This window comes from Rhinoraja longicauda, chromosome 2, assembly GCF_053455715.1.
Source record: "Rhinoraja longicauda isolate Sanriku21f chromosome 2, sRhiLon1.1, whole genome shotgun sequence".
In the NCBI taxonomy this organism is placed as follows: Eukaryota; Metazoa; Chordata; class Chondrichthyes; order Rajiformes; family Arhynchobatidae; genus Rhinoraja; species Rhinoraja longicauda.
Genome location: NC_135954.1, coordinates 72,125,473 through 72,141,762, shown reverse-complemented (window position 1 = coordinate 72,141,762; position 16,290 = coordinate 72,125,473). Strand labels below are relative to the sequence as shown.

The following is a 16,290-nucleotide window of genomic DNA, read 5'->3' as shown; positions in this document are numbered from 1 at the left end:
AGAGTTGTTAATAGTGCGGAAAGTAGTCTTAGGCTGCAGTGAGATGTGCTGTATTGGTGAAATGGGCTGAAAAATTGCAGATGGAATTTAATCCAAAGACAAATGTAAGGCAATGTATTTTGGAAATACTAATGAGGTTGGAATGGGAGGGTCATGAAAAATATTGACAAACATGGAGACTTCAGAGTGCATGTACACTGTACATTAAAGGTGGCCATGCGGGTAGACTATATGGAGAGGAAGCCAGTCGGGTAGACTATATGGAGAGGAAGACATATAGGATACTGGCCTTCATTAGCAAGGGTTTTGAATGTAAAAGTAGGGGGGGGGGGGTTATGCTCAGACTTTATAAAAACCCTATCCTAACCCCTCCCAACTTATTTATCCCCCTTCCCCACCACTGCTTGATATTCGGTTCAAATCATTTATCTTGCATCAGAAATCACAGCACAAAATGTCTGTTTCTAAAAGTTTATTCAAGTTCATTTTAAAAAAAGGCATTCAGATTTGTAATTTCTTTCACTCAAACAATTAATGTGTGCTTTCAGCAATCTATCACATTTCTACAAGGCTATTCAACACAGACATGAATTTTATAACAAGTAAAAAAAGTAAGTAAAATTGCATGTATGCATGATAAAATGTTAAGAACATCTACACACAATAAAAACAGGTACAATTTCACAAAAAACGAGCCAAAATGTACAAAAGAATCAGATAGAAGAGATAAAAATAAAGAGACACAAGATACATTAATTTTCTGGAATTATTCTTTTAAACAATTAATCATACATATCATCGTTGTAATCATCTTCATCTGATTCTATAAAATATTTCACCTCTTTCTTGGCTCGGCCCAGCCTTGATTGAGATGCTTCAGAATGTGTGCTTGATCGAATGCCGTCAGCTGTCTCAAAGTCATTTTCACCATCATCATTGTATAATGACTTCTTAGATTTCTTAGAAAATTAAAAATCAAAATCAAATCGGAAACATTTAGCATATTCTTGACGTATAATTATAAATATTTTTAAATGTAAAATTACAGTCTGAAATAGATGTGTCACTACACAGAATTTTCCTACATTATTATTTATCTAATCAACCATATTTATAAGAACTAAAAGAGCTGCTTAATGGTCCAGGCAATCAAAATGCATTTGACATGGATGGATGATAATGGAGTGAAGGAAAGGGTGTTCATTTGTAGAAATCTGTCTATTTAAAAAAATATTCTACATCTTGAATACAGATTTGAAAATTCACTAATAGGATGTTTTTTGCTCCTGGAATTTCAATTACATGCCATTTCATTTCATGGCATTATATTGATCTTTCTGATTCTCCTCATGCAATTTCAACACATTAGAAGTGAGCAGTCTACAGCACACAGCTCTCTGCACATAATTACATTTTGCTCAACTCATTTTATCTCATCCTTTTAATTATGAAACCTTATTCTGGCAATATCTGCAATTCATTGACTGAATAAACCTTATTGTGCAATAACCTCACAACTTTACTGGAAGTTACAAAAACTCCTTTCAGAGAACAGGGAGCAGCTTGGTTGAGACAGGTGAACAAGAATTCTACATTATCAAACAGTTTTTTATCACTGAAATTATTAACTTGAAATACGAGATCAAAAGGAGAATGCTTGGTCAAGATATTGAAATAGTGTAAAACTACTCTATAGATTATTTCAAAGTATAATCATTCAATAGGCAGTGACTACAGAAAAAGGGCATTGATATGTTCCAGATATGGAATAAGTATACACATTATGAGTTAAAGGCAAATAAGGGTATTTGGCATGCTTGTTTTCATCAGTCAGGGCATTAAGTACAATTGAGGACATTGAGTTTGGGACATCACGTTACAATTGCATAAGTCGTTGGTGAGACCACGCAGGAGGTATGGTGCTCAGTTTTGTTTGCCCAGCTGCAAGAAGGATATCATTGAGCTGTATAAGCCCGTTCCATATACCTACCACCCTTTGAGTAAAAATTGTTGCCCCTCAGGTTCCTATTAAATCTATCGCCCCTGACCTTAAACCTATATCCTCTTGTTCTTGATTCCTCTGCTCTGGATAAAAGACTAATTTACCCAATCTATTCTTCTCATGATCTTAAACATCTCTAGAAGATCACCCTTTATCTGCCTGTGCTACAAGTCATACAGCACAGAAACAGTTCCTTCAGCCCAACATGTCCACACTGACACCTCCCTGACCTCAGTGATGGTGAAGCTCCCTCCCCCCAGCAAGATCCCCAGACCGGAAGCGCGACAATCATTGCCCCCCGACCATACCGACAGTCCGTGGGGCCACCATCGTGACCACCTCCGATAGCAGCGGAGGTGTGGCAGCCCGCACTCCTGCAGAAACATCACGTCCGCTTTGACCTTGGTCAGTCTGAAGAAGGGTCTCGACCCGAAACGTCACCCATTCCTTCTCTCCTGAGATGCTGCCTGACCTGCTGAGTTAATCCAGCATTTTGTGAAAAGATACCCCAAATAAGCTAGTCTCATTTGTCCATATTTGGCCCATATCCCTCTAAACCTTTCCTATCCATGTACCTGTTCAAATGTCTTGTAAATGTTGTTATTGCATATGCCACTACTACTTCCTTTGGTAGCTCATTCCGTATACCCACCACCGTATGTGTGAAAAAGTTGCTCCTCAGGTTCCCATTAAATCTTTCCCCTCTCATCCACGCCCTCTAGTTTTTGAATTCCCTACCCTGCATAAAAAGACTGCAATTACCCTAGTTATTCCTCTGATGGTTTTATACACCTCTATAAGATAACCTCTTGGCCTCCTTTGCCCCAAGGAATAATCCTAGACTGCCCAACCTCTGCCTATCGCTCAGAGCGTTTTCAACATCTTTGTTAATCTTCTCGGCTTTCTTTCCAACTTGATGTCATCTTCCCCATTCTTACAGCAGGGTGACCAAAACTGAACACATAATCCAAGTAGCGCCTCATCAACATCTTGTACAACTGTAACGTAATGTCCCAACTTTCAAAACACAATTCTTTGATTGATGAAGGCCAATGTGCCAAAAGCCTTCTTCACCGTCATGTCTACCTGCGATGCCACTTTCAGAGACTTTTGTACTTGGAGCATCAGTTCCCTTGGCTCTATAATATTCCTCAGGGCCCTACTATTCACTGTGAAGTTCCTGCCCTAGTTTGACTTCTCAAATGCAACATCTCACACTTGTCTGAATTAAACTCCATTTGCTATTCCTCAGGCCACCTGCTCAGCTGATCAAGATGCCGCTGTAATTCTTAATGGCAATCTTTACTGTACGCAAAATTACTGTCTAATACCATCAAAGTTGGCCGTGCCCTGATCTAAAGCTTTAGCTTATAGACCAGCCATTTCATTATCCTTAACTATTTCAAAGTTAATAGCACTGTGGTTGTTGGACAAAGAAAATCTTGTCCACTGACACGTGCCCTGCCCAATTTCCTAAAAGTGCGTCAAGATTTGCCCACCTCCCTTGGAGAGTCCTCTATATATTGCCTGAGGGAACATTCTTGAACATATTTATCAAATCCCACCCCATTTTTCCTATCTATGCCATTTGTGCTAATGTACGCAATGATTTCTGGCTGCTCATCCTCCTCATTAAGAATGTTCTGCAGCAGCTCCAAGAGATAGTAGACCCTGACACCCAGGAGCCAATCCTGGAGTCCTGTGTGCGGCCACAGAATTTCCTGTCTCACCCCCTATCTAACGAGTCTCTATCACTGTAGCTATGTCTGCTTTCACTTTATCCCACTGTGCCTCAGAGGGAGGCCTGATGCCGCACATCTGACTAGTGCTGCTGCTGCTCTCCTCTGAACGGTCACCCCTCCATCTCCCAACCAACACTATCCAAAAGGGTATGTGTTTTGGAGGGATGTGGCCATAAAGGATTCCTGAGCTCTCTGCCTATTCCTTTCTCGGTGGTCACCCATTTACTTTCTGCCTGTACCTTAGGTGTGACCACTTCACCATAATTCCTATCAATGATCCTCTCATTCTCCCAGTCCACCCCGTATTGTAAATTTCCCCGGTGTGGGATGAATAAAGGAATATATTATACTCGTCCAGTCACAGTTCTAGTTCCTTCATATTGTCAGTCAGTAGTAGCAGTTGGACACACCTCCCAGGGGATACTGGAAGTCTCCCTGACTTCTCAATCTTGGTCAGTATGGAAGGGTTACGTCAAAGGGCCTATTTTTGTGCCATATAACTTTGTTTGCCAAATTTTGCCCAATGTAGTTATTCAGGATGATACTTCTCTTGGAAATAATTATCTAGATTGTTAGGTATATTAGTTCTACCCATTATAGACTATCACATTCCCCCAAAAATTAATTTCAACTCAAAAGAATGAGCGTACTTAATGCTTATACTGTAACAGTATATATTTACAATACATGTGTATATTTATGAAGAGCTATCCTAGAGTAAACTGAACAATATTTTTTAACATAATCAGCACATAACCCTCTGACATTTTCACCATCTCCAATGGGATCCCACTACTAACATCTTCCCATCTCCACCCCTTTCTGCTTTCCGCAGAGCCCGTTCCCTCCGCAACTATCTGGTCAACTCGTCCCTTCCCACCCAAACCACCCCCTCCCCATGTACTTTCCCCTGCAACCGCAGGAGATGCAACACCTATCCTATACCTACCCCCTCGACTCCATCCAAGGACCTTGAGTCTTTTCAGATGAGGCAGAGTTTCACTTGTGCCTCCTCCAACCTTATCTACTGTATCCGCTGTTCCATGTGTGGACTCCTGTATATCAGCAAGTCTAAGCTTGGCGATCGTTTTGCTGAACACCCCCGCTCAGTCCGCCTAAACCTACCTGATCTCCCTGTTAGTCATAGTCGTAGAGTGATAGTGTGGAAACAGGCCCTTCGGCCCAACTTGCACACACCGGCCAACATGTCCCAGCTACACTAGTCCCATCTGCCTGCGCTTGGTCCATATCCCTCCAAACCTGTCCTATCCATAAACACACATGCTCAACACTTTAACTCCTCCTCCCATTCCCACACTGACCTTTCTGTCCTGGGCCTCCTCCATTGTCAGAGTGAGACCCAGCGCAAATTGGAGGAACAGCACCTCATATTTCGCTTGGGTAGCTAACACCCCCAGCGGTATGACCATTGACTTCTCAAACTTCAAGTAGCACTTGCTTCCCCCTTCCCAGTTCTCCAACCAGTATTATTGTCTACATTTTATCTCTGTACCACCCACTCCCCTGACATCAGTCTGAGGAAAGGTCTCGATCCGAAACGTCACCCATTCCTTCTCTCCAGAGATGCTGCCTGGCCCGCTGAGTTACTCCAACATTTTGCGTCTATATTCAATTTAAAACAGCATGTGTTCTTTCCTACACAATATTTTTTCACAATTGGAATACGTGTTTTCAGTTAGTAAATGAGGCATGATATAGTAAAATGTTTTGATCTAATTTATGTATTGTTATAACTGCAATATCTTCCAGGCAAGTGAAAAGTATTTCATCCATTTGTGGTGTCTGTGGTATGTGGCATAGAAGCTTCATGATTAGGCAGTGTACAATACCCCCCAAAAAATTATTTATGCAACTGGTCTGATTCCCTTCAATTTTATCCCTCAGGATTTAGATGGCGGAGTAATCTTTTTGAGAAGATGGTTATTGTCCAATAATTGTATGATGTATGATTTAAAACAAATCTGGTCTTATTGATAATGGGTTTTTTTTCATACTGTTGCCAAATTTTCTTGATCTTTATATTGAATTGATACATTTTAAAATGGAAGAAAAACAATATTTAAAAAGTTCTGTGTACAAACCTTGCTAGCTGATGACTTAGTGGACTTCTTCAGAGGGGAATATTCATCGTCTTCAGAGCCAGACTGTTTTCTCTTCTTTCCACGACTTTTACCTGATACAAGGTAAGACAATGTTGTTTTTTATTAACCAGCAGCATCGAAAGGGAGGCCAGTGCAAGTGGCTTATTTTGAGGTCAAAGTGCTGTGCTTGAGGTCTAAATACAGAGGCTTTGACAAGTGAGACTTCAGCAGGGAGACTGAGTGGTGACTAGGTAAGGCAAAGTTTTATTTTTAATTCCCAAAGTAACTTGGCAGAGAAAAAAACATACCACTTTGCTGACTGCAATGTGGGAGATTGGAAAGAAATTCTGAAAACAATGTTTGATGGAGGTATGTCCATCTATAGCAACTCTCACATCACATGGATTGTTTGGAGCGATAGTTAGACTCCCTCGTATTTGCATCTTAGTGAATGTTTTGGATAGGAACTTCAGGGAGGTGATCACAATAAAGACTCAGTCAGTGGATGGCCAGGAGGGTCATGCAAACAATACAGCAGCGCCTTGCTCCTATTCCCCTATCATCTCGTTTTGGATATAGTTAGAGGAGTGGATACCCTCTCAGGGGATAGCAGCGACAGCAGCCAAAATCAATGGCACCACAACAAGCTTTGTTGCACAGCAGGGAAGGACAGGATAAGCTGAAGTGTTAAGTCAAATGTTAGATAGGTGTTTCTCTGGCTGAGAGCAAGATTCTAGAATGGTTTGTTGGCTCGCTGTTGCGGGAAGTTGAACAGCCAGCAGCTGTAGTCCATGTTGGCACCAATGACGCAATTTAGAGAAATTAGGTCCTACAGAATTTGAGTGAGGTAAAAAGTGGAAAGCTAGGAAATCTCAGGATTAATCCCTTTACCATGCTAATGAATATAGGGAAAGGAAGATAGGAGAGATGAATGTATGGCTAAAGAGCTGATGCAGGTAGAAGTGTTTAATCAATTTGTATTATTGGGAACCCTTATGGGGCAGAAATGACCTGTACAAGGGCAGGTTGCACCTAAACTGGAGGGGAAAATCAATATCTTAGAGTGGTTTGCTAGTGCTACATGAAAGGGTTTAAACCAGTGAGGCAGGGGGTTGGGATCTAGAATAGTGCAATATGTGGAGAGTCAGATTGATGTGGGCTGCACTGTGGCGTAATGGTAGAATTGCTGCCTTACAACGCCAGAGACCTGAGTTTGATCCTGCCTACAGGTGCTCTCTGTATGGAGTTTGTACGTTCTCTGTGTGACCCTGTGGGGTTTCTCCAGGTGCTATGGTTTCCTCCAAAGCCTCCAAATTTTAAGTTAATTGGCTTCTGTAAAATTGTAGCAATCATGAAAACGTGGTTGATGGAAGGCCAGGACTGGTAGCTCAGTGTTCCAGAGTACAAGTGATTTCAAGTGTGACAGAATGTACAAATGAGGAGGGCTGTTGCTCTGCTGGTCAGGGACGGCAATGCAGTGGTACTCTGAGGATATTCTGGAGGATTTGTTCAATAACGGGTAAAACGTCAGAAATAAGAAACAGACAATTGTTTTGATGGAGTTATATTCATTAGTCAGCAGTAATTAGAAGGGGAGATATGCAGACATGTCTTCGGCGTGTGAAGAATCCGCACCCGAAATGTCTGTCAATTTTTTTTCATATGTATTGCCAGACTTGCTGAGATCCTCCAGCACAGTGGGGTTTTTGAACATAGTTTTAAGGTGAAAAGGGAGGGGAATTGGACATTATGGTCAACATGGATGAGTTGGGTTGAAGGGCTTGTTTCTGTGCTGTGCACTCCACAACTCTACATAAAAATACCCATCAATAAGACAATTTTAAGATAGATTAGAATAATGGTAGCTGTTAAAGTGAATTTAAAAAAATACCTTTTGTACTTGATGATTTCTTTGGCATACCAAAGTCCAAATCTGATTCAGAATCAGAGTCTGAACATTCTGTTTTCTTCGGTTTGGGCGACTGTTTCCGTTTTGGTGGTGTTACCTTTTTTGGCATGCCACAGCCCAAGTCAGAGTCTGAATCCATAGGGTCTGGCTTCTTAGGTTTAGGTGGTCGCTTATGCTTGGATGTGCCATCAGTGTTGGGTGTTTTTTTCACTGCTGAATATGATTGACAAAACTGAATTATAAACATTTATGTGACACAGAATTTGGCAGAAGTCTGAAAAGTAGTCTAAATTTTTGTAGATTGTTGCACATAATAAACCTCTGACTAAAGCTAAGGAATATCTTGAACTATTGGTTATATATTAGATTCCATAACTTGGGAAAGGAAACAGGAAGAAAAAACATTGTAGGGACACAATACATTGAATTTTAACTTAATTGATAGGTGACAGAGGAGGAAAATGGGTTCTGCAGTGCATTTAGCATTGTTTTGTGGTCCAGCATGATTTTGGTGGCCATACCACATACAGATGCTAAAATCTAAACCTTTTAGATTAAGAATATGTCTTGCAAGCAGTAAAAAACAGGCAAATTTTTTTTGAAATATTAAGAAGTATCTGTGGAGATAAAATCCAAATATAACAGGTAAAGAGATAAACAAAAATTCCTTCAGAGACTAAATCAAAAATTTAAGGTAGATTGCCGTGGCAAAGAAAAGGCTGTGAAATACAATCACAAAAAAAGCAAAATACAGTTCATGTTAGAAATTTGGGAATGCTGTAATTAAGCCAGCAAGACCGGAGTGGGGGAAATCTGCTGATGGAAGACTATCTAATTGTAACATTAACATTCAACATTAACCTGCAACAAATAAGAATTTCATTGTTCCAGTCATATCTGGTGCTTTAAACAAAACACTCTTGAATGATACTGCTGCTGGTAGATGGCCTACCATCAGCACACTTTTTCATCAGTCCAGAGCTCCTTTTTCTCATATGAACCTTAGATGAAAAAAGGCGACAGGAGAGATACTGATAAAGCACTTTATTCTAGTTTTGATAGAAGAGTGCATTTGTGAGAGAATCCACAAAAATCAAAGTAATACAATACCAGAAAGAAAGCAAATTTCAGCTCGGGTGAGAGAGCCCACAAACTCTGACAATTTGCCAAACTTCGTTGAATCTACTCAGGGTCTTAACATTTTCCAACTCACCTATAATTTTACTAGGGCCTAATTAATTTCTTGTAAATAATCAAAGACCATTTGACAAATTCATATTTTTCACATATATACTTTAACTATTCTGAACACAGATTGAGCAGTGAAGAGATACAGACAGTATATTGCTTTATGTCGGTGAGTCAGGTTCCAGAAATTTGTCTAGGTTTAATTTCCAAAGTAAACATAGCACAAAAAGTAAGGAAATTTGTGTTTGGTAGATTATTTCTTTGTTGTAACAATGCTTCTTGGCAATAAATCTTATACCGTTGGAAAGCCTGTTTATTTCCCCTTTAAATGGTGCCACATTTGTAAGGAACATGCATTTGTGGGATGAGCAGCAGAGCTGAGTATGTGGGTTGCGCCCTTGAAAAATCTGCCAAATCTTCTCTGCCAATGCCAAACAGCTTATTCTGCCATTGACTCTTGTTCGGTGTTGTTTGGTGGATTGGATGATTGAAGTCTGAAGAAACAAGACATATTGGCAATTTAACATTTTATTCATATAATAAACATTAGCGTGTGGAAGAACCATACACAGCCACAACAGCCTGGCACCTCCTCCTCATGCTGGTCACCAGCCTGGTCACACACTGTTGTGGGATGGCATCCCATTCTTCAACCAGCATTTGTCGTAAGTCAGCCAACGTGGTTGTGTTGGTCACTCTGGCACGAACAGCACGCCCAAGCTGATCCCATAAGTGTTCAATGGGGTTGAGGTCAGGACTGCTGGCAGGCCATTCCATCCTCTCCACTCCCAAATTCTGGAGGTAGTCTCTGAGAAACCCTGCTCTGTGGGGGCGAGCATTGTCACCTTGGAGGATAGAGTTCGGTCCCAGACTGTGGAGATATGGGATTGCCACTGGTTGCAGAATCTCATCTCGATATGTCTCTGCATTGAGATTGCCTTCAATGATGACAAGCCTCGTTTTTCCAGTGAGGGAGATGCCGCCCCACACCATCACTGCCTCCACCAAAAGATGTTACTCTATTGGTGCAGCAATCAGCATAGCGTTCTCCGCGTCTTCTCCACACTTTGACCCTATGATCCAACTGCCGTAGGCAGAATCTGGACTCATCGCTGAACATAACGTTCCTCCACATGTTCAGGTTCCAGTACACGTGTTGCCGACACTAGCGCAAACGGGCCTGATGGTGAAGGGCAGTCATGGCAGGCCTCCTGGCAGCCCTATGAGACCGGAGATCGGCTGCGTGCAGTCTGTTCCGAATTGTCTGGGCAGAGAGCCGTCGGCCATATCGTCCTGCAAACCTTGACTGCAAATCTGTAGAAGACAGCCTACGGTTCCTAAGTGCTGACAGGGTGAGGAAACGGTCTTCTTCGGGTGTCGTCTTCTTGGGACGCCCACTTCGCGGCCTGTCTCTGAAATCCCCCGTTATATGGAACTTGGCCTTCACTTTGGAGATGGTACTAGGGCTCACTCCAAATAATGCCGCGACTTGGTTTTGCGGAACACCAGCTTGAAGTTGCCCTATCGCATGGGCCCTATCCAGATCAGTCAAACGTGGCATGCCGATTCTTGGAGCAGACACCTACTGACCACTGTAGCAGGGCCCATGCTCACAGATGCTGCCAATCAGGTGCCAATCAGGCACCTGATTGTCAGCACCTGGGGGTACCAGAAACTCAAAACAAGAGTCAATAGCAACAGCAGAATAAGCTGTTTGGCATTGGCAGAGAAGATTTGGCAAATCTTTCATGGGCGCAACCCACATACTCAGCTCTGCTGCTCATCCCACAAATGCATGTTCCTTACAAATGTGGCACCATTTAAAAGGGAAATAAACAGGCTTTCCAACGGTATAAGATTTATTGCCAAGAAGCATTGTTACAACAAAGAAATAATCTACCAAACACAAATTTCCTTACTTTTCGTGCTATGTTTATTTTGTGTTAATGTTCTCTGGTTTGTTTTATGTGGGCGGGTGGGGGAAAGGATCGGGGGAAACTGTTTTTCAGTCTCTTACCCTACCAGAGATGCGATTGTTTTCCAGATTGTATCTCCGGTCGGTCTGCGGCCTAACATCGTGGAGCTGGAGGCCTTGTTCGGGACTGACTTTGAGCCCCACCGTGGGGTCGTGGACTTGCCATCAGAGCGTGCGATCCCTTGGCTGGGATCGACGCTCCAACTGTGGCCTGCGGACTTCAACACCAAGGAGCTCGCAGTCACGGGTAGAGATGTCGGGAGCTCCAAATCGCAGAAGGATTCGACCAGCCCCAACCAGGGGTAGATCGCCCGGCGCGGGGGAGCTGAGATTCCCCCCCGATACAGGAAATTGATCGCCCCGATGCAGAGGGCCCAAACGCCACCGGCTACGGGAGTCAAGATCGTCCCGTCAATGGAAGGCTTGAGGCCCCCGGCCGCGGGAGAACAAAGGGAAGAGATGGAACTTTTTTTTTCCGCCTTTCATCACGGTGAGGAATTTGGAGGAGTCACTGTGGTGGATGTTTATGTTAAAATGTATTTTGTGTTCTGTTGCTTTTTAATTGGTATGACTATGGCAAAACAAATTCCTCGTATGTTGCAAAACATACTTGGTTAATAAAGTATGATTATGATTATCAGGTATTTTTACTGCAGCTGAAATAATCTGATTTCCAAGCCCAATCATTGCCATGACATTTCCAAATGATATTACATTTTTATCCACCAAAGTATTAACATATCTGCATACAGATGATCAAGCATCCTGTGTGCCTCAGCCACTACATGCTAAGTTCCTAGCAATTGGTACTTGCTTCTACCAACAGATTTGAGAGCAGCCCTGTTACAACTTTCCTTTTCACACTTATGATGTAATGGCATATTGCCAAAGCCACTCAGAAACTCCCCTACTCAAAAGAAAAACATTGGATTGACTTCAGAAATGTTACTGCTGTTGGCCCTCTCTGTTTTATGGTGATAGCCACTTTAATCTATTTTGTCTAGTAATAGCCTTGTCTGTTCAATGGGAAAAACCCCCCTTTTTTTTTTCACCTCGTGAGAGATGAGGATCATCGAATTTTGTATAGGAAAATAACTGCAGATGCTGGTACAAATCAAAGGTATCACAAAATGCTGGTAACTCAGCAGGTCAGGCAGCATCTCTGGAGTTTTTTATCACAAAATGCTGGAGTAACTCAGTTTCTTAACTGTTTCCCGCCCCTCCCCCGACATCAATCTGAAGAAGGGTCTCGACCCGAAACGTCACCCATTTATCGAATTTTGTATGATATTTTCCTTAAAATGAAGTGTCCAGCATTGCCATCGATATTTATTTAAGCGATTTTTAAAGGATTATATTTTTTGTACATTTTACTTGATTGTAAAACTATTAGCAACAACTTACCTCATCAACTTTTAATAGAGATATTTTATATATATTTAAGGTACTTGAAAACTCGTATGTTTAACCCAAAAGGCTCTCACCATCTACCCAGTTAAGCTTTCTAAGTATTTTATGCATCATTAAAAGATTAGTTTATTTTTGGTATTTTTCAATTCTGATGACAGAAGTGGAATTAAAATATTAATATATTTTTGTATATGCAGATAGCTCTGCATTTACCAGTTTTATAGTAAGCATTTTCATTTTTCATACAATTTTTGCATTGATGTTAAAAATCTATTTTGCCAGGTTGCAAACTACAGTTCCTTTTCAATTTCCTCTTATCTCCTGGCTCCTCAATTCTTAACTCTATAGCAAAGGACTAAAATTAACTGCTTACCTTTCTTAGCAGCAGGTATAGGTGTCTGAGATTTAACAGGAGACTTATGTGGGCTTTTGATATTGCTGAGAGATGAACACACTGGAGACGACGCTTCATCGCTATCTGATTTTAATATATCTGTATACAGAAAATGATTCAACATCGTGAAGCACTTAAATATAGAAGCAAGAAATGAACAAAAATCATTGTCTTAAATTCAAAGGCAGCACGAAATTGGACACCAAGCCAAAGGTTAAAATATCAGGAAGTGTGACCACATACATATTTGGCTAAACAGTTGTCGGATGGGCAAATGCACATGATGGAAGGGCAGTGGATAAAAGGAGGAAATGTGAAAAGAGATGATGGGGATAGATTCTAATTTCTGCAGTTCATTACCTGACTACTGACAATGGAGTGAATAACAAAGGTATGTACACCCTTGTTGGTGGTGTATATATATATATATATATATATATATATATACACAAAAAAGACTGAGAATAGTAGATAATTAGGAATTCTACTTTAACTGCATTCAGAGGGTGGGAATGATTGAATCATTTTTAGGCAAAAGTATATACATTTTTGACAAGGGAGGCAATGAAAGGATACTTCAGGAAGACAGAAATATAGAATTCAGGTTAAAAACAGATTACCTACGATCTTATTAAATGATGAGCAGACCTCAGGAGCTTGCTCCAATTCACTTGTTCAGAGTCCGTCTTAAATAAAGAGACCAGTGTTGTGCAGTGGTATAGATGTGATCTCACCAATGCCTTATATAACTGAGGTATAACCACCATATTTGTATTTAATTTCACTTGCAATAAACAATAATACTCTATTTGCTTTCCGATTTACTTGTTTTTACTGTGTGCTAGCTTTTTTTTGGAAATCATGCACTTGGGCACCTATATCCTTCTGCACCCAGAGCTTATCACATGCCTATTTATGGCAGGAAACACAAAAAGCAATTTCACATGTTCCACATTTTAATTCACTTGCTTAACCTATATTTATAGCCTCCTTGTGTCTCTTCACAATTTATTTTCTTACCAATCTTTGTCATCAGAAATTAATCAATAATACCTTTATGTCTTCACCTTGGTCAGGACATTGAGTACAAGAGTTGAGATGCTATGTTTCAGTTGCATAAGACAATGGTGAGGCCATACATGGGGTATTGTGGACGGTTTTGGTATCCTTCTATCGGAAATACGTCATTAAGTTGGAAAGAATGCAAGGAAGCTTTACAAAACACCTGCTGGGACTTCATTCCTTGGAGTTCAGGATGCTGCAGGGTGCCCTTGTAGAGAAGTATAAAATTATGAGGGGCAGAGATAAGGAGAACGCCAACATTCTTTTTCTCAGGAAAGGGAAATCAAAGAAACTAAAGGGCATAGGTTTAAGGTGAGAGGGGGAATAGATTTAAAAGGGGACCCGAGGGGTAAGTTCTTCACACAGAAAAGCTGAATTGGAGGAATCAATCCTTGGGAGACACCAGAGAATTATGTAGGATGGGAAGGGAACCATCTGATGGAAACATCTTGTTAACAGATAGATTGGTGATAATGGAACCAACAAAGAAACTAAGACTGAGTTGTGAGGGACGTAAACAGAACAACTGAAATCGACGAGAGGAATTAAATAAATTCTATGAAACTAAAAAAATGACCAAGAAACTAAAGAGAATAAGATATACTAATCTCCTGAAAAGCTTTTTTCATACAAGGTTACACATACAGATATGTAAACAGGTACAGAAATCATTAATGCTTTAGTCATGATCTTTCAAAACAATTGTTCATCTTGACTGGAAACCTGCCAAAATCATTTAACAAAGGTAACAGAAATAAACATGGACTGAATAATTTACATAAACATGTGCTCATGAGAGCGCTAACACGGGTCTGTAAAATAATTTGCTGAAAGAAATCTAGCTGTATCCCGCCTAGAGGAGCTATTTAAAGTGACAGATGTGGGAGCCTTTAGTCGCTATTCGTACTCTCTTGCAGATGTCCTCAGATCCCACATAAAAGTGCGTGAGAATTCCTCCAGCACTTTGTGTTCGCCACAAGTCTCCAGCACCTACAGATCCTTGTGATGTGGAGGAATTTCTTTCGCCAGAGGGTGGTGAATCTGTGGAATTTATTCCCATAGATGGCAGTGGAGGCCAAGTCATTGGGTATTTTTAAAGCACAGATTCATAGGTTTTTGATTAGTGAGGGTGTCAAAGGTTATGGGGTTGAAAGGGAAAGAAAGATCAGCCATGGTAGAGTAGACTTGATGGGCCGAATGGCCTAATTCTGCTCCTATGACATAGTATGGTATTGTAAAAATGCATGAGATTGGAAATAACCTATTGGCCGGGATCAGAAATTAATTCCGCGTAGAGGGGGAACAGGGAAGGGGAGAGGGTGTCACTATGAGCTGTGGACCCAAAGCCTTTCCTGTATTGGTGTAGCACCCTCAGCCAATCCCCCTTATCCCCCCCCTCCTCCCCCCACTGACCCACTCCATCCTCCCTACCCACTTGCCCCTTCCCTGCCCGCACCCCCACTCCACCCCCATTCCCCCCTCCCCACCACTATTCCCCCCTCCCCTTCACTCACCCCCACCTCTCTCCCCACACCACACTCTCCCCCCAACCCCACTCTTCCCTCCTCCCCAGCCCCTCCCCCTCTCCCCCCCTACCCCCACTCTCCCCTGCCCCCTCTCTTCCCCAACCCTCTCCCCCACCTCCTTTCCCCATGACACCCCTTTTCCCCACTCTCTCCTCCCCCCATTCTCTCCTCTCCCACCGCCTCTCACTCTCCCCACCCCCACATTCCACCCCCACTCTCATTCTCCCCACCCCATTTCCCCACCCCATTTCCCCACCACCCCCCTTTCCCCCACTCTCTTCCCCTCACCACCAACCCTTCCCCCCACCCTCGCTGTCCCCCTCCCCAGTCCCACTCTCTCCTCCTCCAGTCTTACTCTGCCCCACCCCCCCTTTTCCCCACCAGCCCCCCCCTCTCTCCTCCCCCCCCCACCCTCACCCCCCTCCTACACTCACTCGTCCCCCCATGCCCACTCCCCTCCGTGGAGCCATTGGTGGCGAAAGCCAGTTACCGATTGTGCAGGGAGGAGCAGGGAGTGCAGGACTACTGGAGACGGGCAGCGCAGCAGCAGCTGTGGCTTAGCCGAGCTAGGATTACTCGCGGCGGTTGTGGGGGAGAGGGGAGAGATGAGAGAGGGGAGAGATAAGCGAGGGGAGACAGGAGAGAAGCGAGGAGAGGGGAGCCCGATTGCAGGCAGGCGGCTCCGCTAACGGCGTCCATCTTGTTTGTGCGAGTGAAGAGAGAGTCCGTGCGTGCCCTTTGGTGACGTCATACGCACAGCACCCCATGGAAAAATGTGTTTAGAAATGAGATTAGCTTAACTTTAAAATGTCTCTAACTAGGGCCCGTTCCTCGTAGGGTTTCCATTGCGACCTGGGGAAATCACGTTTTATCCTTTAAAATAAATTGTCTCTTAAAAAAAAAAAAAAGAATCTCAATGGGGGGAGAGGAGGGGCGGGGGCGGAGGGGAAAGGGAGCCACTGATACCGTCCTGCCAGCGG

The 16,290-nt window shown here is 42.5% G+C and overlaps 1 protein-coding gene across 5 annotated transcripts in view; it reads right to left on the bottom strand.

The window, feature by feature from the left end:
- Positions 1–469: 469 nt before the first annotated feature.
- Positions 470–16,290, bottom strand: part of top2b (DNA topoisomerase II beta) — a 105,490-nt gene continuing 89,669 nt past the window's right edge. For all 5 annotated transcript variants that reach the window (XM_078420980.1, XM_078420956.1, XM_078420972.1 and 2 more), the window contains 4 exons: positions 12,702–12,821; positions 7,738–7,968; positions 5,847–5,938; positions 470–959 (listed from right to left, as the gene is read on the bottom strand). In XM_078420980.1, the coding sequence (XP_078277106.1) occupies positions 783–959; positions 5,847–5,938; positions 7,738–7,968; positions 12,702–12,821 (620 nt within the window). In that variant the 3' untranslated portion in view covers positions 470–782. The remainder of the gene's footprint in view (positions 960–5,846; positions 5,939–7,737; positions 7,969–12,701; positions 12,822–16,290) is intronic.